We start from the raw sequence: 27,380 nt of genomic DNA, 5'->3' as shown, positions 1-27,380 counted from the left end.
GGCACCAGAAAAGTTGCGGTCACAAGACCTAGTTGTGGAGGGTGGGTGTATCATGAATAAAGAATGACCACGAACTGCAAAATTGTTCACTCGAATAAAAAAAATGTAAACACAAACTGCGAAATCGTTTGCTCAAATTAAAGAAATCGTGAGAATGAACTGTGAAATTGTCAGCACGAATTGTGAAATCGTTCACGTAAATTAAAGAAATCGTGAGCACAAAATGCGAAATCGTTTGCTCAAACTAAAAAATTGTAAGCACAAACTGCTTGAATTCTATTTAAACAATTAGATGGCTCTTATTGTGGGACCAGTATCACCTCATTTTATTGAGTAATTTTGGGGACACACTTTAAGCCATGAGTGAGCCAGTGGCAGTATGAGTTGATCCTATTAGAGCAGACTAATCAGCCAGTGTGTTCAGTAACAGAGGGCTGTGTATGGTATCTGTACACTGGCTTCTCCGTGCTGAGGGGACAGCTGCAGTACAGGCTAGCCCTTAGCATAAACCCTCAGTCAGCTCCTGAGCGGATTATCTGCAGGGCGGAGACGCTGCTAAACACCACACAGCGATTCTCCTCGATAGTGGTGAATTAATGTGTCCTTATTAAAACCACACCAGCGAACAGCGCTATCTCAGGTCTGCACACACCGAGTCTCTAAACCGAGCGTGACGAGCCGCCTCCGACACTGACAGGCGGACAGAATCAGAAATACTGAACCTGTCCGCGGGTTTCAGTCCGTACTAACCCGCCTATACCAGCCCCAGCACTGCCTGTACTAAACCCGAGCCGCCAGCCTCTGTTGAACAGCTCCAGAGAGGAGGAGAGGCGAGCAATGATGTCAGCGCAACTTTGAGAACACGCTCTGGTGAGGCTTGACTCGGTACATGAACCGACTCCTTTGAACCAGCAAGCATCCTTGCAATGCTTACTAATGACTAAGTGGAATAGTGATTAGTGTAATGTTTAGATAATTAGACTATAAAGATTATGAATTTAACCATTTAGCAAATTCACAACCTAAAATGTATTTTCACATTTTAAAAGACACAGATTTCATTTTGTTTTTCTAATTATACTCTTTACCTTCCCTTTTCTACACTGTAAAACCTGATAAGTTGACTAAACTCAAAACTTTAGTTGTAACAGATTACCTAATAAATTTTAAGTTCATGTTATATAATTTTTAAGTACAGTGAACTTAACAAATACATATACAAATATATTTAAAATTAATATTTTCCTAAACTTGTATTTAGTCTTATTTCTAGTTTTATTAAACTATTTTTTTTAAATACTCATGAAAGAAAACAGCAAAGAATTAAAAATACTGAGAGCACAGTGAGAACACAGAGTTACTGCAGCTCAGTAAATGATGCTTGTTCTTACAGCCTACAACACAAAGAGCAAGCATTTAATCATAATAGGTGATCTACAAGTTTACCTAACCTAGCCTGGGAGAAATCACTGCACACTAATGGTGAGTGTCAGAAACTGGGGGACACACCCAGTATGCAAATAGATGTGACAAAAGCCAATGGATAAGAGGCTGCCAATGGCAAAGGACTAAACTCAGTTATTATAAGTTGGTTCAACTCAAAGATCTCAGTTTGAATGTATATGTGCCCACAAATGTTCATCTAACTCAAAATAGTTGAGTAATGTTTAGAAATCTCCAATTTTATATAAAACAGACTTAATTTATTTGAGTTCAAACAACTTCTGGGTTTACAGTGTAATTAAGCAATATTACACATTATAGCACAAACCTCAGCCAATCACATAGCAGGGTCGGAACTAACCATGGTATAATATGTGTTTATGTTATGTGTACAAATCTGATTGTGTTGGTAGAGGTCTAAGAAGACCAACACACAGGCCTGTCACAGTAACCATTGTACTTTCAACAATAATGTGGGTGTTGTGTTGTTTTGGTATGTGTTTATTTCTTTTGTCTAGTGTAGAACCTGACTCGTGGAGTGTTATTCACCCTCCTGGTGTTTGTGTGGAGGGTGAACATGGGTCTCTACCAGTACACTGTTATTTTAAAGGTGTCCTTCTGCTAAAATCCACTTTTTCTTGTTTTTTGTGAAATACAATAGGTCATTCTGAGTTGTAACTGTTAGTATTAGTTATTCATGGCCTTGCCCACCTTGGCTCGCATCCCACAGACTCAAGCAAGGCACATCTGTTCAGATAGGAGCGTTAGGAACAACATGGCAGTTCATTCCTGTGTTATTTGAGCAAATAACACATCAGTGATATATGCTTTGCCCAGTAAGGGATAGAATTTGTCTATGAAACACCACCAGCGACGTACAATTGAGATAGGTAGGTGTGCATGTTTAAAACAGTTCTGTTTATATTAGTAAACCACCCAGGGTGAATGTTTACTTTCTGGACCCGGACTACCCACCTCTGTGTAACTTTACATAGGATCTTCAGTGAATTTAGCATTTTACAGAGACTCTAAGACTAGGTCATGACATTGCAAAAACTGTTATTAGTGTAAAAATGTCTTTCTTTAAAAATGTTTCTAACTGTTGTCCATCTCAGTGCCTCGCAGTGCTGTTAGCCAATCAGAGACGTCATGTTTGCATGTATCCATATTCGAAATCCTATAATTTTTCCTCGCCCACTTCTCCACCGGACTAAAGCAGCATTATACCAGATCAACTGAGCACTTCTTTATCCTTTATCTTTGCCATTTAAGCTCTTTAGGCCTAGTGAATAACAAAATGAATTAACTTAATAAAACAATTATATAGTTAAATACATTATATAGTTAAATACATTATATAGGTAAATAAATTATATAGTTAAATTATTTATATCTTGGAAACTGGAGAAAATTTGTACAGTAAGAGTCAGCCTGGCTGACCCACATGGTAACTTCTTTAGCTCAGCTTAGCACTGGACTTAGAGGTCTGACAGTACAGTAATAAAGTCATACTGCAATGCTACTGGACAACTTAATAAGATTTAAAATATAAAAAACTTTTGACTGGTAGTGTGTGTTTTAAAGAAACTCATACGAATGAACACTGCTGGCTAAGAAAATAAATAATGGTCAATATTCAGGTGAGCAAAATAATCGAGGTCATACCCATATAGCTTAATTCTCGATAATGTAATTATTGTGAAAGGCCCAGAGATGCACTTGCTGTATATAGAGGAGTTGAACAGTGTTTAATATAAATGTATAATTCAATGAATCACTCTACTGAGCGATCGGTTCATTTAAAGGGGCAGCTCGAAAGAATCGGTTCTACTAAAGTGAATCGAATCTACTATCACTACTGTCAGCGTGCACCAACGGTTTCTCTGTTCGTTATATTTCAAATCAGGCTGGGCGCGCGGCTCGCCGTTATTCACCGTTATATTAGCCGATGTGCGCTCGAGCTCCCTGTCGTGAAGGGCTCTGCATTTTGGCAGTTTTGTCGATTTGTTTTCTTTATAAACCCCAAGTTTAGGTTCCGTTGAGGTTTAGGTCACAGTGAACCGGACCGATGACTACGCCGCTGCCGCCGCCGCCGCCTCGCGCGTGACTCGCACCGAGCCTTCGCCGACATGCTGCCGGGCTCGATCCAGATCACGGGCGAGGCGCTGTCTGGGGCGGAGATCCGGGATATCTGTGAGAGTCTGAAGGAGAACAGTGTGCGGCTGCTGTCCGTGCGGGGCTGCCAGCTCTCGGACCGGGACTTCGGCCGGGTGTGCCGCGGCGTGTCCGAGTCGCGCTCCCTGGCGCAGCTCAACCTGAACCTCGGCGTGGTGTCCAGCAGCAGCCGCGCCAAGCAGCTCGCGGACGCGCTGGAGGCCAACAGATCCATTCAGACCCTGTTGTGAGTGTTAAAGACACGGCCTCTAATTCAGCACTAATTCAGGACACAGAGGTGAACTTACCCATATAATGAACGGTGAAGTAAAACAGGAAGTTTTAATGAGTTCTGGTTCTATAATATTAATTAATTTTTCGAGGTAATTATGAAGCTAGCTAGCTAACCTGTAACATAAGCCGGTGTTTGTCTTTGTTGTTAGCCGCTACAGCACACGGTCATTATGGTGAGTGGTGGATTGTAAAATGTTAGCTTAACTTATATTTACTCAGCTAGCTAACTAATTAGCTACATTAATTTCTTCTGGCCAAAATGTGTCTACATTTTACAATATCTGACAATTTGTTTAACTCAAATATAATAAGTCTGTTTTATGTGAAATGTGTGATATTTCCAAATATTACTCAACTACTTTAAGAAAGATGAGCGGAGTCAACCTGTAATAATTGAGTTTACTGTATTGCCATTGGCAGATTATTTTCCATTGGATTCAGGCACCCATCTTCAGTGTGTAGTCATTCCTACCAGTACTTGTAGAAAGTATATTCCATAGACTGTATATAGCTGGACAGAGGGTCGTCTCTCAAAAGTGAAGCCACCACAGGTCGGGCGCCAACTGCTGTTCGGTTGCAGAAAGCTGTGTAACTCCACCCATCCCCATAGGTTTCAATGGCAAAACAGACAACTTTCAATCACGTTTTTTTCTAATATACTGTAAATCTACCTCCAATATTTAAATGCAACAGCTAGTGTAACCTCTGCTTATATTGTCATATTTTTATATCCCCACAGAATTCGGTGTTTAAAACGTTATTCAGCTCTATTAAAAAAAGGTGTGGTTATTGTAAAAGAGCTGCTTATGGGCGGGACCAATAACAGACCATCAGCTCCGCTCCACCCCGCTCTGCAGTCTGTGACCGCGAGGCAGCACTCAGGGGCGGGGTTATTCAAATGAGTAGGCTGCTCTCCACAGTCTTTCTCCCTCCTCTGGACTCTACTGCGCAGAATCAGGTGGCAGGATCGCCAACATGGCGGAAGATTTTGGCTTCATTTTCATTGAATGAATGGGAACGGAGATACGGCGTCCATCTTTTTTTACAGTCTCTGGTATATTCTAATCAACGTATCTGTTGTCAGCATACCTGTCAAATTTTAGATTAAAAAATAAGGGATATTTTCCTCTGTCCGCTTAAAGTTGTCCCACCAGCCCAACGTAGGTTCAGTATCCCTTACATTTTAAGACAGGTTTACAAAAAAAATCTAAAATAACGACATGTGAACCACTTACACACAATTAGATTATCAGAATCTGAAATGTTTCGGACATTCCTACATATGTCATTCTTTTAATACAGCCAAATTAAAAACACTTTTCCAAATATTTTTTTAAAAGTTAAGATTTCATGTCTTTTTGGCATAAATGCACTCTTTTTTATAATACATTTTTTATTTATTTAATGGATTTAAAATTGAACAAAGGGTGCACACATTCTGCAAACTGAATCTTTTGATCACTCCACCCCTGATCAGTTTAGTTAATTTTTAACATTTGTAGTTCAAGCTGTATTTTTTTTTATTTTAAAAGGTTTAATCTGTGTGTTTTATTTCAGAGACGAGTATTTTTAAGCAGCTATCAGAAAAATCTCATCACAGTTTACATGATTAGCCTACCGTTCCCTTTCTTTTAGAAAAATCGCTGTATATCCAGATATGTTTTAACATCAGCTGCTCCGACTAGCTGCCTGTGGCTTCCCCACACTGACCCTCCTTTGCAAGCTGATTGGCTGTTTCTCCTGAAAGGCGGGACTTTCTCCTTGAACCGGCTGCACGATTGGTTAAGAGACACAGAGCAGTCAGCTCCCTGTCTCCTCAATAATATATATTTTTTTATTTTAATATAATACGGGAAATTTACGGGAAAATACTAATACGGGAGGACAGCGGGAAAGAGGAGTAAAATACGGTAGTTTCCCGGCCAAAACGGGAGACTTGACAGGTATGTGTCAGTGTTGCAAGCTGTGTGCTGTACACTGTTAACTCTATATTCTTCCTGCATCTAATGTCTTTTTAAAGCTATATTTTAGTTAAATTAAATCTAAAAGAACACTAAATACATATATTTTTTATTAACCTGACCTGAAGTAGAATTATTGTGCAAAGCAAGTGATATATGAAAAAAACTCATCAATTAAATTAAATTACAATTTAGTCACTATAACTTAAATTTGAAGTTAAATAAGCTTAAAGTGGCAGTATGTATTATTTTGTTTCTAAACTGAAAATAGAAGCATTTCTGAATTCTGAGTGGAGAAGGGACAACATATTGTGTTTAATGGTATCAGTGTGCTGGAATGACCATCCCTGCTAAGCCTAATACATTCATTTTTAAAACTGGGGTGTTGGGTCGCTTTTCGCGGGAGTTCTTTTGGCCACATCATGCGTCTTTACGTACTTGCATGCACATGTACAGCCTCTGAAAGAGGATCTGGCTCAGTTTTACTGAACGCGAGTGGCTGGTGGAACAATGGAGACTTCAGAAGGGGAAACTGTGTAGTTAAAATGAAGTTTCTAACTGAGCGCTCTCTCTCTCTCTCTCTGACTGAACATAACCTGGAATCGGATTAATTCGCTCTAAAAGGAGACCACATCACTCCCGCCCAGTTTAAAATGATTCTTCCGCATGCTCAGTGCAATTACCCATTCTCACCAGAGAGTGCCCTAAATCCCAAAAATCCCAAAACTTACGGACATCAGCTTTAAGCTGTCAGTAAACATTGCTTACAAATATAAGGTAATCTGTTTCCTTATCCATGCTTACAGTGTGTGTAACATTTGAGTCATGGATACTGGATTATCATGGATTGTCTAATATATTTGTTGTTGTTAATTTAATTTGGTATTTACAGCTTATGGACAGCTTTCCTGTTGTAAAAATACATAATTTTTTTTAGCATCTACCAGACACTCCTATGTTGTTCTAAGACAGTAGTTCCCAAACTTGTGCTACATCCAGAGCATCCCATAGTGGTACCTCAGAAAATTAGCTGGATGCACTGAGAAAGGAATTAAGTTTTTTTCCGCCTGTAATTTTCACATTTCTTTACTGTAATAACAACAATATGCCCAACAGTAGAACCAGATGGGACTCCACAAATCAAAGGTGTACAAGAATGCCATGTAGAATGATGCCTTACTAGGCACATTGCACTGACCCAACACCACAATAAAAAACTTTAGAATTTACTTAAAGTTTACATTGTTTTTTGAGTATCATCTAATTTGAACAGTTAACACAAAAAATAAGGTAAAGTTTAAGTAACATGTTTTAGTCTATCACACAAAAAGTGCATTTTATTGGTTTCTGGCATAGTTTATTTGGATAATACATCCCCCACCCCAGTCATTGTGTAGTCTGGTCAACTAAAACTACCTTCCCTTTGGGTATTCAATGAATACTTAAAAGAGGAATGAGGAACATGATTGTCAGTAGGCCTTTCACCTGCCATCTGATATTTCTTATTAGTCGCTCTGTGTTGCTGATTTTTGTTCAGTGAGTCCAGCCTTTGCTTTTATTTCTTACCAAATACAAATCCCTGTGGCATCCTTGTACGAATAGAAATTAAAGCAACCAAAAGTCATACTTTGCTTTAAAGACTTACTCTTATCCCTTACAAGACTGTATCCAGGCAGGCAAGCATTATATAAAGTATAATTGATTTTCAAGTGAAGGTTGCCCTGGTGGGAAAGACTTCCCACTGATCGCAATCAGTGATGGTGAGTGATTATTTGCACCCATCATGCAAAAAATGTTTACCTTTTTTTTTTTAGTGTCTTAGCTGTTGAAAGTAGACAATGTTTACTCAAAATATGGGGTGAACTCTATCCAGAATCAGTAAGCATTTTAGTGCATTTCACTTATGATATTTCACTTTAGTACAGTGGCACAATGATTAGTAATATTTAATGGCTTTAGTGAAGTAAGTTTTACTGATGAAAATTCAGTTACATATGGAATTTACTTAAAATTCCCCATTCAGTTGCTTACCTAATTACTTGGTGTAAATGTTACAAATGACCTATGCATGTGTTATGTTTACTAACCTTTTTAATTGTTATCAGTGCAAAGTGCGTTAAGCAAACATCCTGTGTTGATTTGGTAGCTTGATCTACTTCTGCTTTAGTCAAGCAAATAGCCAGGATTAAAATAATTGTGGAGGGGGCTGAAATTTGTTTGTAGTTAGCTACACTTTTTAGTATAAGAAAACAAAGCTATTTGTAATCCTGCAATCCCCATTCATGTGTACAAAGCTTGTGCTGTTATGCTATGCCATGGTACTTTATAAAATTATTGCTATTCAGTACTGATACATTCAGCACCATCAAAAAAATGGGATCGCCAGCAATCCCCATGCTACAAATGTTATATTTGATATGCTTTGACATTGATCATTAGAAGACTTCACTGAAGAAATTATAAACTGCAGTACAGCATCAGGTCAGGTAATAAAGGAGATATTCTAGGAGTATGGTATTCTTATCTCTATCCTTCACTTTAGAAATGAGTGCCAACACAGGTGCATAAAGTCCTGGATTATCCTGTGTCCAGCACTCCTTTATTTGCACTTAATAGCAGTGTTCTTTGGTAACAGGATTCTCCTCTCTAAACCCTATAGTCAGGCATAGTTCCAGCTGGCAGGACCAATATAGTATTTTAGTCCCAGATACCTTTGAACTTCCACAAAGCATTTTTTACATTGTGTAATGCACAATTTTCTTTGTTCTATTTGTATTCTAATATAAATCCTAAAATTGCATCCTCTGTAGCAATCTTTCAGTAGTTCAGAACACCAGTTAAAAGTAAAGGGCTGTATCAGAGTCTGTTTTGTTACTGTATGCCTGATTAAAACATGCCCTCGAGCTGTGTCTGTGCTCTTCTCCCTCTCACAGTCTGCATGGAAGCCCTCTTTTAGATGCAGGGTTGGTCACCCTGAACACAGCGCTGTCGACTCACCCCTCACTGGTGTCCTTGGATCTGGGGGACTGTATGCTCGGAGATGAAGCAGTTCAGCTGATCTGTGGCATGTTGCCTCCTGATGGAGCCAAATCTGGTAAAAGTTCACTAGTACTTCTAATGACATTCTCAAGGAAGCAGATACTAAAACATTAATGAACTGTAGACACAGGGAGTAATGTTAGATCTAGATCTGAAGGGTTACTGCAGTGAAATGTAAAGCATCCGTTCCTTAACATTGTGAATCTTCGTAAGAAGACAGCTTCTTTTTTGGTTGTGTTTACTTATGTTGCTCTACAGGTCTTAGGGAGTTGACACTAAGTGCAAACCCTGCAATTACCACCAAGGGCTGGGCTCGACTGGCCATTGCTGTAGCCCATAGCTCCCAGCTACGTGTCCTCAATCTGGACTACAATCCCTTAGGTAAGCACCTTTCATCACACTGGGTAGAGGTCATGTCAGCATATACTTTACACTGGACCTGATATACTGCCTTTATCTCTAGCCAATCTGTCACTGGAACAGTGATGTTTCCTTAAAATACTTTTTGTGTCTTTTAAGGGAAAAAAACACTAAAGGTGGTACTAATTAATGGACTAGTGGTGTCTCTCCATTTAGAGCACTGGCTTATTGATAACAGGGTTGTTGAATCGGTACTTGGGTTTAGCAAAACCCTGAGCAAAACCTTACCCATCACTGTTTAGACCACATTCAATCTGGGTGTCCAACACAAGTATGACGAATATCATCACCATAACCTTTACCAACTAGTATTGTCATCAAACATCTCCAACATAGTAGCTTTACAGGGGAAGGAAAAAGCCTTCTTAATTTTTAAAGGAAATCAGTGTATAAAGAATTTATAGTCATAGAAATCATTGTGATGCATCTTTATTGGTCCACTGGATATTCTCATACGAAGAAATCATACGAAGATGTGCTGTGTTCAAAACGTAGGGATGCAAAGACGTGGAAATTCTGGGATGATGCTGATATCCGATATTACACATGTATATATCTGCCGATATACAAATTTATAATTTACAGAGACACTAGATATCCCGTATATCATTTTATAATAGCATGGCCAGTGTCTGTAAATTGTAGTAGTGCAACCAGCACTATTCATCCTTTTCTGGAATACAAAACATATGTCAGCAAGTATCGATTTGAAATATTGGCCATATTTCAATTATCGGCTGATACCAATATAATTCCAATATCATCGTCAATCCCTAGTTCAAAGGATGTAGTAAACTAAACATCAACAAAAATGGAGATACATTTTCTTCTTTGGACACCGACAATATAGTTGTTTAGTCTTAGTCTTAGTCATGTTATTATAGTACTCATTTACATTAGTGTTGAGTTTAATCTAAACCATAAAGTATAATGATGCGTGTAATCCCCCAGTCTATATTGTATTGATGTACAGTTGCTGCTGCTTGGTTAAATATATTCTTTACCAGTATACATTGATTCTGACACACTTCTACACTGCTACAGTACATTAACTTTACACAGTGGTATCATAACCTTTATCAATGTTGAATAATATAAATTACTTTATTATTATTTACCCGTTATCTTTGTTCATAGCAAAAATGATCTAATACATATGGGAAATGAATGATACAAAATGTTGTCACATAGCACTTTTTATGGCTCATTTAGCTTTGGAAGTAGCTCTGTGACTTTAAAGACTGCTACTAAATAGGTATGTCTCACTTGCCAGTGAGCTTTTTTCCCTCATTGATTTGTTCAGGAAAGTGCTTACAGGATATAAGGCTAATTGTGCAGCCTGCTTTTGATACCGAATCTATTCAGTTCGATAATTACTGACATAAGCAAGTAGGCCTGGTTTCCCCAGAGATGTCTGAGAGAAAGTGTTGAAGCTACATCTTTTGTTTTAGATTTTTGCTGACCATTGCTCTCCAGTGAATGAAATTGCCACCCTAGTGTCCAAGCTGGAGGAATGCAGTAGTGGCAGTTTCAGGACTCCAAGGGTACCATAAAATGACCTCTCTGTCTTTTCTTTTCTTTTTTTTTTTCGTCTGTTCCTCTCTGCTTGTAGGGGACCAGATTGCAGGAATGTTGGCTGTTGCTGTAGCTTCCAGCCGGACTCTTGAAGTTCTAGACTTGGAGGGGACAGGGCTCACAAATCAATCAGCACAGGTAAACATTACATTTGGAAGCCACATGAATACACATTTAGGTCATAGAGGGAATGCATTTTGCATAAGATATGATGCTTTTCAAATATTTTACATATTTAATGATGCATTAATATTTCATGTCAGTTTTGGTTCTGGAGTTTTTATAAACTCAAACCTTTATGTAACTGGTGAGCTCATGGTATTGTATCACCATGTTACAGAAGTATTGTGCTGCCAACTTTTATAATCACAAAGTATAGTTGGGTTCAAAAGTTTATACCTCACTAAAATATATAGCTTAAGACCAGCTTTGGGGTTAAAAAACTGGTCATCCAGATAAAAACAGAACCTGTGCTGGTAAGCTAGCTCGTTGATGATTTCAATGAGCACAGCATGTGTGATTTTGGTCATACTTGGTCATGCTGGTTGACCAGCATGCACCAGCATAGACCAGGTATGACAATCAGGTATGACCTAAATTTCCTTCGGGATAAATAAAATATCCATTTAAGCTTTCTATAGTACATTGGTCAGTTGGATCCTGCAGCTGGTTTTACGGACGTGTCTGTGTGTCTTTGGTATCATGAAGGCAAAAAAAATATGCCTTACGCGGCTCGAAATATGCAAGGCATGAACTTATTCTCTTAATTAATTATGGGTGTTAATTAACATTAATTAACGTGAAATTAACCAATAAACTAATCATTCCCTTTAAGAGGCAGGTGCACTCTGGCACATTGGTATCTTACAGAGTGGGGGCTTTTTAGCGTTTCAGCAGAGGATACTGACCTGTGTGTTTACGCTGTGAAGAAACACCAGCAGCTCATTTAAGAGAACATCAATGTTATTTTATTCTTTATTCTGTTTATTATTGAGGTAAAAGCTGGGTTTGCGTGGTGCAGCATTGTCCGTGTGTTTTTAACGAGCGAGGGCGTATGCGTGCTGAGGGCGCACAGTGTTAATATAGTGTGAAAATAGACTGTTTACGGGTTGAAAGATGGCAACAAGCATCGCGGCGTACCTTATGCAGAGTTTAGGGCCCCTGGTCATGTTGGTCAACAAGCTTGGTCATGCTGGTCAGTTAGCTTGTTCATCTTGGTCATTCTGGTCAACCACCTGGTCATCTGGTTGTCTAGCTTAATAAGTAAGATCATGTTTATAGACCAGCTAAACTGTCAAACTCTATATAAGCTATGAGGGTTAGTGAGCTGTAAGGGTATATATTTATAGTAAATGTTCATGTTATGACCATATTGAACTTTTAAAGACCCTGTTTCCTCCCATTCTTCATTCAATTGGATTTTAGTGTCATTAACAAGAGGTGTTTAAATGTACCATGTGTAAATACCTTTGGCTAAAATGTTCTCAGGATACAATCCAGACGCTAGTCACATGCTTCTGGTCACTTCTTGCATTTTAAGTATCAGGATTGCATCTGGACAAGGCCAATCCACATACAAATGTAGGTGCTTACACCCAAAACGACTTCAGGAGAAGGTCTAAGATGCATCTGATACATGATGACACTTTCTCTCAGTACCACTGAAACATCACTGCTAAATTAATCAGTCAAAACAGCCACATTCTTATCAGCATGAACTGCTAAAGCTTTTTACGTTTAAACAATTGCACATTGAACAGTGTGTAAAATTGTGAATTTTAAGGCAAAACCATCTTTAGCACATTAGCAGAGGTGATAGAATTATGATAGAATTGAGATCAGGAATCTATTTTGATCATTGTCCTATTGAAAAAACACTTTTGCTAGTTTTAATAATCTCTCTGATGCTTTAAGGTTATCCTGAACAATTCACAGCCAGGCTTTTATAATGCTTTCATAATCCTTTTGCTATGTACTAGTTCCACTGGCAGCAAAACAGCCTGACAGCATGAGGGTACAATGTTGTTGGGGTTAAATGCCTCACCTTCACTTTGCCAAACATACCTCTGTCCATTGTGGGAAAAAACGTAATAAATGTCTCAGCCTAACAGTAGGCCTGGACAATATTTCGATATCGGTATTTATCGCGATAAGAAATGTTTCAATAACCGTGATATCATTTTTGTGGCATATCGATATGTATTATTTACAGACAGGCATTTTTTTAGCAGCGTCAGTTCACTGCAGCGCTCAATACAATCAGCCTCCGTAGCATTGACAGTATATATTAACTGGACCAAGCCATCCCGCTGATTTCAACGGAGCCAGGTGAGGCCAATCGTGTCACTTCCTGGTCGGCTTCTCGTGGGGCGTTAACCGGGAAAGTGAGAGATTGCGCAGGCGCCAGCATGACACAAATCTTTCGCGTGTCATGCAAACAACCGTACTGTTAATAGGAGCTGCACAGAACTATTCACTCCACAGTGAGAAAAGCTCCATTCCGTCCCAGAATGGGGCTTTTATTGAATGAACAGCAGATATAGACTAGAATTACTGATACCCAATATTAGTCCACGGATTCACTGCAGAATATTCATAGTTTGTCTATATAACGAGCATTTAGAAACTCTGTAATGATAATAATAAATGTGTAATATAAATTATAGTTATATCTATACATTATAATTCTCATAGTCTGTCTTACTTCTATTTACTGCTATCTTACTATCTACAATGTATTATCACTGTTAGTAGTAGTATTATATTTGCATAATAAAAGGTTACTTTGACCCTGTTCTAATTCAATCAGCTCTGTACTTTTAAATTAAGAGGAGCAACTTCATTACATTCATTACATTACAGCACGGTATTTTGGGTCGCGTTTTTTTACGTCATCGTTCATAGTTCTATAAAAATGTTATTTTCTAAAGCTATGAACAGATTATTAATCTTATGGATCAAATGGCAGAAAATCTGTTCTTTGTAAAAAAGAACATGGTCCGTGTCATAATCGAAAACGGCTTGGAAATACATTTATTATTAGTTCAAAGACACCCCGAAATTAATGGAAGTGAGTGGATAGCTTCGCTCAAATGGTCCTCTCATCCCTCAGCAGCACACTTCCGGTGGCACGTTTTGGAAGGGAAAAGCTGGGGGCCTGCTCCGTAGCCGGGCTACGTCAGTGCGTGATGACGCAATCATACAGGCACGTAGCCAGATAGGCTAGCCTAGGCTAAACCTGGGTCGGCAAATCTCTCGCGATGAAGCGAAACCGACCCTTACCGAGCGGATCTCAGCTCCGCTCCGCTCCTAAAATCTCCCGCGATAAAGCGAAACCAACCCTTACCGAGCGGATCTCAGCTCCGCTCCGCTCCTAAAATCTCCCGCGATAAAGCGAAACCAACCCTTACCGAGCGGATCTCAGCTCCGCTCCTCTCTGCACCTAAAATCTCCCGCGATGAAGCGAAACCGACCCTAACCGAGCGGATCTCAGCTCCGCTCCGCTCCTAAAATCTCCCGCAATAAAGCGAAACCAACCCTAACCGAGCGGATCTCAGCTGCGCTCCGCTCCTCTCCGCTCCGCACCTAAAACCCACCCGCGATGAAGCAAAACCGACCCTAACCCTAGCGGAATGAGACGAGGCTGAAGTTAGCTTATGAGTGCACCTGACGCTTCCACAAGTGATTAAACAGAATAAATAGTTGAGGGATTCGGGTCTAATTCAGTGGTTCGGCTTTCAAAGGTCTGATAAACTTCAGACTTCAGCTTGCTCCAAATTGTGCCGGAGAGTGGAGCCGACTAGCAACGGTAATGTTTTTAGGTATGTATATATAAATAAATAAACATACATCTGTTCCTCCACCTCAAGCAGTTTCACTACACACAATATCTTCCTTATTCTGGCTGAAACACTTTTGTAGTTTATGTTGTATCTAATATAGTTATTTATAGTTGATAAAGCCTATAGGTTTGCTTATATAACGGGGATATCATGTTCCCTTTATATATATATGAAGGCTTTTTGTATTCCTTATTCTGCTTGAAGCACTTTTGTTGTGATCTGTTAAATATGTTTACAAAAAAATAAGAAGCTCTACATCTGTTGTAATATAAAGTTATTTATATTGGTAATATGTATATAGGTTATAGGTTTATGTTTGACAGGGATGTCATGTTTTTATTTTGCTACATGCAAATAAAAGTGAGCATTGATTTATTCTGACCATTTTTTATTTCTAAAGTATTTCTAAAGTTTTTGTGAGAGGAGGCTTTAAAGACTTAAATTAAAATTTCAGACAGTAGTGTACATATTTCCATTTCAGGGATTCTTAGCAGCTTTTCTGAGGCCTTTAAAGTATTTATATTGATATCGAAATTATATCGTATCGACCGAAATTAAGGAATATATTGTGATATAAATTTTGGCCATATTGTCCAGCACTACCTAACAGTAAAATTTTCTTCCAGAAGGCTTATTATTGTTCACATGGTTAACTGCATACTTAGCTTGAAGGTGTAGATATAAATTGGACTTGAATTTTATATAAATATGAGTGTGAATTTTTATTTTGTCAGTTGTAAAAAGTTAATGAGAGCCCAATATTGCTATTAAATTCACATTCATTGTAATTGTGCATAAACTTTCTGCTGTAATTGTATTAGAGCTGGAAGGTTAATCAAATTCAATTGATTAATCTAATTAGTGTTTTAATGCAATTTTCAAAATGGGATAATGGAGTCTCAGTAGATAGACATTTGCTTCTGTTAGAAACCTGTAAAGAACTCTTTTATATGGCAGTGGTTTTAATTTCTTACACTTTTCCTAAACTAAAATACAAGGAGGTTAAGTTTGTACCGTGTTTAATACAAAAGCTGCATGTAGGGCTGCTTACTATTTGTGAAAAAATAAAATTAAATAAAAAAATTAAATAAAAAGGAAACAATAGCTTGTGAATCACTTTAAATGGTGCTATTTGTTTACAAAAACACTGTAGTTATTAAGCAAGAACTAGAATTCATAATTGAGAATCGCTCATATATTTGAAGAACATCTTTACTCATTGTTACAAAGAAACAAGTCTAGTTTAGTTTATGGTTATGAACAGTGTAAATTCCATGAACTGGATTAGACCGTACACCACAGAAAAAGCGAAGAAATTGATTGTTTTCTCAATAACATAGCTGTATTTGGACTAAAAGAAGATCCTACTGCAAACAATAACAGAGGAATAATAGTTTTATTATGTTATTTATGTACTTTTGTGTGGGAGAGCTGAGGCTCATATATGTCCATTAATTCAATTACATGTAAATGAAACTCAGGAGAAAAAAATATACACTCACTGAAAAAGAATTATACAGATATAGATTTAATATACTTATGATGTATTTGGATCATTAGTCTAGCTTATAGACTTATAGAATTTTAATAGTTTTCAGTTTTTGTTTGCTTTTGTTATTTGCACTGGTCTGTATTACCAACACATTTTAGCAATTATTTTGACTGCCACTTTTTTTTTGTTTTTTTATTATGTCCAAATATAGAATAACAGATTGCACCCAAAAGGGAATACACATTCATACATGTTTATTTGTTGGAAGGGCTCAAATTATCCCTAAAATTGAGGAGGATTTAATGAGCGCACAGCCACTCTGACATATTTGGAGAAATGGTGTTGTATACAATGCTTCAGTAGAGGGCGATGTTACACACCTTATCCAGCATCAAACAGACCTATATGTGTGCTGCTCATCTGTGCTCTCCTCTTAACTCCTCTAATTAAAAGTCATTCTTCTGAGCCTTTCAAGCATGTGCAAATGAACGCAGGAGCTCACAGGTGAACACCTCGCAACCAAGGGCAACCCACAGTGACTGGGAGTGTATGATCAAAGTACAGCACATCAGCAGTGACAGCCTGGCTCTTCCTGTCTCTTTTTCTCACTTTGCAGAGTGAGCGAGGAAAAGATAAATAGCGGTGTGTTCATGCCCTGCTGAGGCAGGCCAGGTACTGCTCCTGCCAAAGCCCTTCAGCTTTGTAATCGCACAGAAATTCCTGCAAGCTAAAGTTTGAAACCAGCTGGAAGCATGTGCACACTGACATTTCAGTAGAATTCTGATCCTTGCTTTCCATAAAGCTGTTATACTAGAAGAGGTTTGCCATTTTTATGTCTTGTATTACATCTGCCTTTTAGCACATTTAAAAAAAAACCAAAATATTTCATAGTGAACTTTTTCCTGTAATAGAATATTTTTTTAAGTTTTAGTTTTTCACAATGTGGCAAAAACCTTTTGCTTAAACGTATAACTTATATATGTGTACAATACTTGTTTCTATAATATATTGGGTTTATTAAGATGCTCATTTCGGAAAATGTAAAGTAAAACTGAATTTGAATTTTGTGGCGAGCAAGCATGAAATGTTTTCTTCTGATATGTCCTTTTGTAAATGACATAAAGTACTCATGCAGGTATCGCTGCACAATAGAATAGTGCACCATCACTCTAGAGCTAAATCTTTCTAAAGACCTTTTGCCTTCAAACATGGGTTTTGCTTGGGCTTTCTAGCAATCCCAGATTTAATTCCTTCCAGGCCTTAAATTGACCCCCACCATTCTTGTTAAATAAACTGTGTTGATTCTCATTGCTACAAATACATTTCCAAACCCAGAACATACTTCCTAACTTGCCCCAGTAATGGCTTTATTCAGGTGAGGACACTGACTGTTGAATTATTTAAAGTGAAAAAAGCAAGCATTGTTTGATTTATAGCTGTGGGATGGATGCTGAGCTGGAACAGATCTGCTGTGATTATCCTAAGTGGTTGCTAGGTGGTTGCTATGATGTTGCTAGTTGGATGCTATAGTACCTGAATGATGAATATAGCAGTGATTGGTAGAATGTCCATTGCTCTCCAGTAGCTCTCCAGAGCTGTTGAACCAGTCATCTTTTTTGCAGTACTGGAGAACTACTGGAGAGCAATAGACATTCTGCCATTATTTGCAGTGGGTAGAAAATGTTTGAAGAGTACCATAAAAGACATGAGCATAAAACTGTGTTATTAGTTCTGCGATTGTGCCAAATTTCAATGCTTTCCTATGGAAGTGTTTTGGCATTGTCTAGCACACTAATTACATTACAAACAAAGAAACAACTCCCTGAAATCTGCTCCCCTGCTTTATAGGCATCATTTATTTACATTTTTAGGGGAGCTAGGCAGCCAAACCTGACCTATTGAAGATGACTTTGTACATATGATGCATTAATAAAATATTACAATTACTGTTTTGTTTTAATTAATATTTTCCCATCTTGTATTATCAGGTATGTATATTTCAGAAGCCCTAATGATATTTTTCTGCAAGTATGCTCGGAACTATTCTCTGTAGTGCTTTTAAAGTCCACATTTGGTATGTCTGACAAATGGATTTTACAGATCCTGAAGCTCTACAGCTCCTCCATGAGCCATTTACACTTTCAGCTTCTAAAAATAGCCTTAAAAGCTGATTTCACTGCCACAGAAATGTCACTTATGAAGTCCAGCACCATACACTGCTTTTGTTCAGTTATAAAACAGAAGTATCTTCAGGTTCCACTTACTTTCACTTACTGTCTTTGTGCATTACAACAGAATGTTTAACTTTAGCATGAAGTCAGTTTGGGGGAATTCAGAGAGATACTTTTTCATTATGTACACTATTGGGACAAGCTAAGAATGAATTCAATTTCCTATGAGCTGTTAGGACACATGTTTAAATTATTAGTATTTAAAAAGAACACATTTACACTCATTTACTAGATCAAAAAGAAATGATCATAATTTAATACTTTTATTTTCAGAATTTAAGTTAATATAACAATGTGCCATTGTAACACTGTCATTCCAAAAGTCATGGGACAGTCCCTTGTCCATTGTAAACTAAAGAACTGACCTGTGGGATATGTCTGAATGTGGATGTGATTTATCAGAGTATATGTATTCTAGTATATGTATTTTACATATTGTCACTGTCCAATGAAAAACAAGTATCTCAATTTTTGTTGATGTTTAGTTTGCTACATAATTTGAATGTACTAATTGTCCCTAACACTGTCACACTTTCTTGATGAAAGGACCAATAGCAATTTCCCAAAGTGACCTGAAAAAACATTGACAACCATTGAAAGTTAAAAAGGTTTTATCTCTCCTGTAAAGTTGCTGTTTTGGAGACACATGTTTTGATGATATGATTTTTATTTGATATATGATTATCTTTCTTGTTTTTTCATTATCCTGCACTATACATATTTGTGTGTGTGTGTGTGTTCTGTCACTGTGCCATCAGGTCTTCCTGGACATGGTGGAGAATTACCCCACATGCTTGCGTGTGCTGGTGCTGGCTGAGAACGCCATCAGCCCCGAGCTGCAGCAGCAGATATCCGACCTGCTCTCTGAGGGTGAGGATGATGACGAGAAGGACGCTGAAGCCCGTGGAAGATCTGTAGCCCCCCGAGAGAAGCCCGCTTGGCTCCCTCACAGCAGTAAGGGCTGATCCACAGTCTTAATCTCACTATGCCTCACTCGCTTCAGACTGTTTCAGTTAGGCTCTTTCACCTTTGCTCTCTTTTCTATTTCTCTGTGTGAAAGACTTTCCAGGAGTCACCGGTTGACTCTGAAGATCAGGAACCTTTGGTGTTTAAAGTAATACAGGGGTATCCTTAGCCTTTTCTTGTGCAATAGAAGGACAGATTGTATGCTTTTCATTAGATAGAGAGTTGCTTGAGTACAAAATACTATGAATGAAGATAGCATTAAACTCAGTGTATCTGGTGAAAGAGAGTAAGGACAATAGTAAAGATAAAGACAATGAAAAAACTGTAGAAAGAGAAGCAGAAATCGTGAACTGGAGTAGCCTTTTCCTTTCTTTCTTAGAACTACGTTCTTTAAACATTTACTCCATGTCTCTGACCCTTTCAGACTCCAACTCCCAGATGGTCCTGATGGCATCAGGACTGGGTGAGAGCTTTTTGGCAGAGACAGAGATGTGATAACTGGAGCTGCCTTTGGTTTTAGGTTTGCACCGCGCACCGCTACCGCCAGACCACCTGTTAGCGTGCAACCACTCACTCTGCATGACCTGTAGCACTTAGCGGTAGACCGTTTGAAGCTGGCACAAAATCAAACCTCGATCACCAAGTGACTTATAATACTCAATAGTGAATTATTTATTTTCCAGATGTACAGAAGTACTATTTATAAGTAACTATTTAAGCAACTACAGTATCCACAGTCTTCATTTGATCAACCAAGTAGGATTGTTGTGATGGCCTGATGTATAAATAAATCTATTAACATCTTTTTTAAATGCTTTGTCATGTCCAGAACTGTGTCAGTTTCATCCTGAACATGATTAAGTTGAAGATAAAGGTTAAAATTTGAGAGCGCCTTTTAATCGCATGGATTTTTCTGAAGGAATGTACGTGGCAGGTGTCTGCCCTTATTGCAATGAGAGACTCTCAGCTCATTTGACATTCTGTAGTGTACAAGAATTATATTTTGGCAAGCAAATCGACCTTTAATATGGTCAAATGAAAATGTAATTAATTTTGGCCATGCTCTTTTTGGGTATTTCCCCATTCCCATTGTGATGCTGGGTGGCACAGGTATCTCCCAAATGATTTATCAGAGTTGGGGATGCTGTGCTTTCCTCTGAGTGCGTTACCTGCCTCGTGGTGCTGCATTGTTGGCAGTGTAAAAAGAGGTGGTGGTGGTAACGTTCCATTTATCAGAGGAGGCATGTGCTTGTGCTCCAAGTGATAGGGAGTCCCAGTGATATGATGGGTTAATCGACCAAGCTAAATTGAGGAGAAAATTTGATAAAAAACACAAGGGGGGGAGTGGGAGCAACCTTACCCATCAATTGTGTGAATCAGTTAATGAGTTTGTATATTTGGATGGTTTTCCTCTTAGTTTGGTTTAACCTCCTCCTTTTGTGGATTTTCACACCTACAAAATCATCAAAAAAGGGGAATAAAAATATGAAGTGAGAAAAGACCCTAAGACTCCTGGCCAATGGGTGAGTGATGACTGATCCGCTACACACCATCAGGAAACAAACCGGCAATCCCCCAGTGTACAATTTTTCATTTATTGCCTTTTTAAAATGACTGGCATTTTGTCTAAGCATTTGTTACTTGTTTCATTTCATTGGATTTTTTTGTCATGTTAATCATTTGACTCATTTTAAGCATTATGTCTTTATGTAATTTTACTAAATTATTTTATTATTAATAAATAATAAAGCTGTAGATTAAATTTACTTGCCAAGATATTTTTTCAGTGCAGTGCTGATGAGTTCAGATGAGGTCAGTTCTTCTCAAATGCTGTTCCCATTTTCTCTGAGATGTCAGATCATGCCAAGTATATGTCTACACACCGACACCATACTGGTGTTCTTGAAATCGTCTTAAAAAAGGATGAATTTCTCCTGATAATGGTGTCATGTTTCAGTGCTGTTATGCTGCTAAAACAGCTCCTGTGCAAAGCTGATTATGCTGTTTATACCATTTCAGGACAACTGTGATCCGATTAAAGCCCTTTTATTCCAACCTCGTGTGCTTCATGCATTTCTAACCTGCCTCGTCCGTTCTCCACAGCGGTGTGCCGTGTTCACAAATGCAGGCGGGTTAAAGCATAAAGTATTTTTTCTTTATGTTGACAGTTTTGTTTGAAGTTACAGACTGAAAATCTAATCCGTAGCATGGATGCTTTAAAATACCAGGGTGAACAAAAGGAAAAGTATGGTGGAATTGAATGGTGTATGCTGCACATAAGCTTTATTCACACAGCATCAATGCCATTTTCTCCCATGTAGAGGACAGTAGGAGTCTGGAAGTAAGTGGCAGAGGAGGCAGGGTGAAACATCCAAGCCTATGTGACAATCACACCCTCTACTGGTGGCAGTAGTATTATACTTTCTGATTCACACCTTTCCTGTACAAGTCTCCTACTTGCTCACTTGTTCACTCTAGCCTCTGAGGGGTTTCTAAAAAAAGACTATAATAAAAACACGCTCAGATTCTTGGTAAGTAATTAGGATACAATGATTTCTGTATTCAAAACTTAACAAAACATGTAAATCATTTGTGGAGGTATAAATATAATTTAATTTTGAGAGGATTGATCCACGCCCTTTCCCACTCGCCCTATATAAACCCTTACTTCCTCTCTACCTGCAGGTTGAACAAAATTGCACCCTCCTCCTATCCATCTTCCTAATTCATTTTTTCTTTTTTTTTCTCTTCTTGGAGGGGGGCTTCAGGTTCACGCTTGCCAGTGAAGCTGCCCCAAACTCCATCGCCCCCCTTTTCCATTTCAGTTCAAAGGCGTGGAAAATATTAGCAAAAAATCTCTGTGCTCTCCTCAGTGAGTCTATCATCCATCGTCTTTCATAGAACTTCCAGTCACCAGGTATGTTTCCATATCAGAAAACCTGTTCACAGACAATTATCTAATCATGTTGCCATAGTGCTTTGCATAAAATTATGCAAATAGCAGTTAGCAGCTTCCGGCAATGTTCTCATCAACCAAAGAAAGGTGGAAATGTAATCTCAGTGATTTTAGTGTCAAATCTAGACCTTACATGCAGTTTTCAGTCCTGATTGGGAGTGTATAAATTCCAAAACTGAAAACTGGATTTAAGTTCCACATTTGAAGACCACTGCCCTAGATTTCACTCAAAATAATGCAATAAAAAAGCACATCCAGTAATAAGCAGTCCAGATGATTGGAATGCCTTTCTGATGAGAGATGTCAGCAGAAAATGGTCAGAATTGTTTGGGCTTACAGAAAGGCTTCTGAAACTCAACCACCCCGTACAATTGTGGTAAACAGAATCAAACAACACATTCGATCTTAAGGAGGATGAGCTACAAATACAGTAAACTGTAGTGGGTTCTACTTTTGTCGGCCAAGAACAGAAAGCTGCAGCTGCAGTGAAAACAGGCTCACAGAAACCTCAACTTGTCACATTATAATGTATTATATCACCCAGCAAAAGTTCTTGTAAATGACATAATAATGTCAACCAGTAAATGACTGCAAGGCATGAGGAGGTAAGTTCACAGGTGTGATCTTTTCAAAGATTTAAGGAGACTTTATTCTCATTCACATCACATGTGGTACATGAGGTGGAACAAAATTGTATTCTCATGATCCAGTTACACCCAAAAAGCAATTGTTAAAAATATATTTATATATATCAAGATAAATACACAAAATATAAAATGAGTGTAGGGAAATAGCGGCAATATTAAATCCAGAGTGCAGGTTTTGCCATAGCAGTATGGCTAAGTGTGAATTAAGAGCAGTAACATGTTAAAATGTCTCAGTGGTAAAGTGACTGTTTTTGTAAACAATAATTGTCCTCATAAAGTGTCAGTGCAATGTGTTGACTATAGGTGGAGTTTAAGAGTCTTACAGCTTTTTACTGCTATAGCTTATCTTTCTTATATATACCATCTGCTAGGTGTACTGCTCTATTAATGTCATTAGTATTGAGTGAGGTCAAATTCCTTGTGGACTTAAAGTTATAATAGAAAAATAAAAAAAAACATGAAATACAGTGAATGTAAAAAGTGAACACACCACTGTTAAAATGCCAGGTTTAGTTATGCAGTCAAGGTGTACAAGTTAAATGTGCAAAATGTTCTTAAATTATTCATATTGGGTTTTTTTACATCACTATTCTGGCATTTTAACAGGGGTGTGTACACTTTTATAACCCTTTTAAGTTCAAAATATATAGTACCATAAGTACATTTTTTAATGTGACTGTTGTTAACTTGTTTCCAGATTAGCCAGAATATCCAAAAGTAAAATATAAAAACCAACATATAATAAAAATAACAAGGCTACACCATTATGTGCTTTTATTTCTCTTAGTGAGGACAGCTTTTTAGGTAAGACTGCTAAAAATGTATAGTATTATGAAATAGTTTATGAAAGATTTTAATCAAGTAGTTGTATTGTCAATACTGTATATGTACAGGACATACAGAGAACATAAATTGCTTTACACCCAACAAGTACAGCAAAATAAAATTATAAATGATAAAAGATTGAGAGGGGTGGCACGGTGGCGCAGTGGGTAGCACTTCTGCCTCACAGCAAGACGGCCTGGGTTTGATTCCCGGCTGGGGCAACCCGGGTCTTTCTGTGTGGAGTTTGCACGTTCTTCCCGTGTTCTCTGTTTCCTCCCACAGTCCAAAGACGGCACGTTCAGAGTAATCGGACCTTGATTGAAATTGCCCCTTAGGTGTGAGAGTGAATGTGTCTGTCTGTCTGTCTGTGTCTGTCTGCCCTGCGATGGATTGGCGGCCTGTCCAGGGTGTATCCTGCCTTCCGCCCGATGCCTGCTGGGATAGGCTCGAGCCCACCCCCCCGCGACCCTTCACGGATAAAGCGGTTGACAATGATGATGATGAGAAAAAGATTGAGAGACACTAAATAAACAATACAATAAGCTCAAAGATATAGAAATATGTGATACTAGAGGCACAAGACAATAGTGCATTACAAGACTGAGAGCGCACCAGTTAGGTGGATAGGGGGATTAAAGACGGGATGACAATACCAGGATAAACAGAACCCGTACAAACAGTAGTGCAAATATAGGGGAATAAAAGCTTAAGGCTTGTAAAGGCTTGTGGGATGTCCGCTATTAGAAAGTTGGGAATGACATTGTGCTATGCAAGCACTCCTTACTTAAATGGTTGGTGTATTTACACACCATTTATTATTGCTGTCCTATGAAAAAAATCTTATTTTTTGTTGATTTTTAATTTACTGCATAATTTGAGCATACAAACTGTCCCTTATTCCCTGAGGAATAAGCAAAAGAGAAGAAACAACAAAAAAGGGTGAAGAGATACAACCTTGTGCATTCCAATATACAATAACATTTCACATGCTTAACATCAATACGATTTGTGGATCAAAGATTTGACTTTATAGTCCTCAAAGATCTCACCGTCAATAAGGTGGAATGTCACCATTGGAAATAGCATGGCAAGTAGGCCATCGTCTTAAAAATACATGTAACTCATATTAAAACACAAATTCAAAAATCTAGTTTTGACTGTTGTGTATTTATTTGTTTTATTTGTTTTATTTGGATCCCCATTAGCTGCTATCGCAATAGCTGCTACTCTTCCTGGGGTCCGACAGAAAAAGATACAAACAATTGCCAAATAATACATTCCAGTCATAAGCACACACACACACATGTTCAAAAGAATGTTCACATTTCCATATATATACATAAAAAGTGAATATTAACTACACATAAAAGTTACACAAAAAACTAACAAACAAAGAAATAATCTAGTGTGTCCTGGACACCTCATCACCTCTATTCAATCCTGATTTTCCCTTGCACAACTTCCTCCACTGTTCAATTTAATTGTTAGGATTTACTGTCTTTAATATTAGTTAGATAATGTTTTTCAGTTTTAGTCAATGATTCTGGTAAATAATTCCACTCTTTAATAGCTCTATAAATTACTGTTTTACACATATAGTTAGTTTTAGCTATTGGTAATCTGAAATAATGTTTGGTTGAATATCTTGTGGTATTGGTTTCTCTCTCTATTACTTGCTCTAATTGATGATAAAAATCCACTGGATGTTGTTGATCTTGTGTATTCTTTATGAATCTCACCAGGCTTGATTTCCATCTGTCTTCAACAGTTAACCATTCAAGTTTATTGTGCATTGTGTTTAAGTTAGTTCTGTATGGGCAGCGTAACACTAATCTTGCTGCTTTGTTCTGTATTATCTGTAATTTCATTAGATGTTTTTTTGATGCATTTGACCACACAGCAGCACAGTAGTCAAGATGAGACAATACTAATGATTGTACTACTAATTTTAAAACTGTTTGTGTAAAAAAAATAGAACATCTCCTAATGATGGCTAAGATTTTTCCCATTTTGGCTATAATGTTCTCAATATGATTTACCCATGATAATTTGTTGTCTATCATGATACCTAATAGTTTTACTTCTTTAACTTGTTCAATTGTTTCTCTTTCTATATTTAAGGTTATGTTCAGTTCTTCTCGTAATGATGTTTTAGACCCAATTATAATCATTTTAGTTTTAGGTATGTTTAAAATGAGCTGATTGTCTTTGATCCAGTTTGTTACAGATTTTAATTCTTCCTTCAACATATCAGATAGATTGCTTCCTGTTTCAGCTGATGTGTAAATAGTGGTGTCATCTGCATACATCTGCAGCCTAGCTTTGTTTAATACTAGCGGCAAATCATTGATGTATAACGTGAATAACAATGGGCCAAGACAACTTCCTTGTGGGACTCCAAGATTTACTGTGTTACTCTCTGACAGACTTCCATTATAAAAAACCCTTTGACTTCTGTCTGAGAGATAACTCTGAAACCATTCTATGACAGTAGACCCCAGTCCATAACATGCTAGCTTCTTCAGCAACAGATCATGATTGATTACGTCAAAGGCTGCACTCAGGTCTAAAAGTACTACTCCAACTAACCTTTTCTCTTCTAATTCTTTTAACCAATCATCATTCATTTGTATTAATGCTGTACATGTTGAATGTCCTTTCCTATAAGCATGCTGTGAGTTTGTGACAAGATTGTTCATGGCTAAGTAGTTTTGGATTCTAGATGTCATTATCTTCTCTAGTAGTTTGCCCAGAACTGGCAGTAAACTTATAGGGCGACTGTTTGGACCATTTAAGGGACTTCTGTTGTCTTTAGGTAGTGGGATCACTTTAGCTTCTTTCCACAATTTTGGGTATATGCCTTTTTCAAGGCTTAAATTGAAAATGTAGCAGACTGGTTTAGTTATATATTTTGTAGCTATTTTTATAATTTTCCCATCCAGATTTTCAATTCCTGCTGTGTGTTCATTTTGTATTGTACTTATAAGTTTTTCAACCTCCTCTTCATTTACATGGAAGTTTTTTAATTTACAGGTTTTATCTTTCATGATAACCTCTTTTATATTTGCACATGATTGTTTACCACTTTGTTTACATTTTACTTTGAAGATTTTGTATTTTGTCTGTAAAATATGTGTTAAAGTAGTTAGCGATTGCTGCAGGTTTTGTTAAAATTGATCCCTCTACCTCTATTAGAAGACGATAATTTTCCTTTTTTACCAAGTATACAATTTAAGGTTTTCCACAGTTCTTTACCATTGTTTAGTGAGTTTCCGATCTTATTTTTGTAATACTCCTTCTTCTTTTTCCTGTTAAGTTTGCATACATAATTTCTCAGTTTACAATATTCCTTCCACTGTATAGTATTGTTACATTTTACAGCTTCCTCTTTTGCCTATTTTATTTTTTAACTCTTCATCCATCCATGCCGCTTTACATTTTTTTACTGTAGATTTTTTTAGTGGTGCATGCTTTTCAACCACCGGCATAAACAAATTCATAAATATATTCAGAGCTTTGTCTGGGTGTTGCTGTT

At 37.7% G+C, this 27,380-nt stretch overlaps 1 protein-coding gene across 2 annotated transcripts; it reads left to right on the top strand.

The window, feature by feature from the left end:
* The first annotated feature begins 568 nt into the window (after window positions 1-568).
* lrrc73 (leucine rich repeat containing 73) lies at window positions 569-21,472 on the top strand. 2 transcript variants are annotated; one of them, XM_022684986.2, is made up of 6 exons: window positions 569-870; window positions 8,786-8,946; window positions 9,150-9,272; window positions 10,924-11,024; window positions 19,210-19,405; window positions 19,842-21,472. In XM_022684986.2, the coding sequence occupies exons 2-6, from the start codon at window positions 8,883-8,885 to the stop codon at window positions 19,910-19,912; spliced, it is 555 nt and encodes a 184-aa protein (XP_022540707.1). In that variant the 5' UTR covers window positions 569-870; window positions 8,786-8,882; the 3' UTR covers window positions 19,913-21,472. The 2 variants fall into 2 exon arrangements, with proteins under 2 accessions (XP_022540707.1, XP_007247444.2); XM_007247382.4 differs by lacking the exon at window positions 569-870 and adding an exon at window positions 3,293-3,844.
* Window positions 21,473-27,380: the final 5,908 nt, after the last annotated feature.

This window comes from Astyanax mexicanus, chromosome 7 (assembly GCF_023375975.1).
Source record: "Astyanax mexicanus isolate ESR-SI-001 chromosome 7, AstMex3_surface, whole genome shotgun sequence".
NCBI lineage: Eukaryota > Metazoa > Chordata > Actinopteri > Characiformes > Acestrorhamphidae > Astyanax > Astyanax mexicanus.
This window is presented reverse-complemented; position numbering and strand designations above follow the sequence as displayed.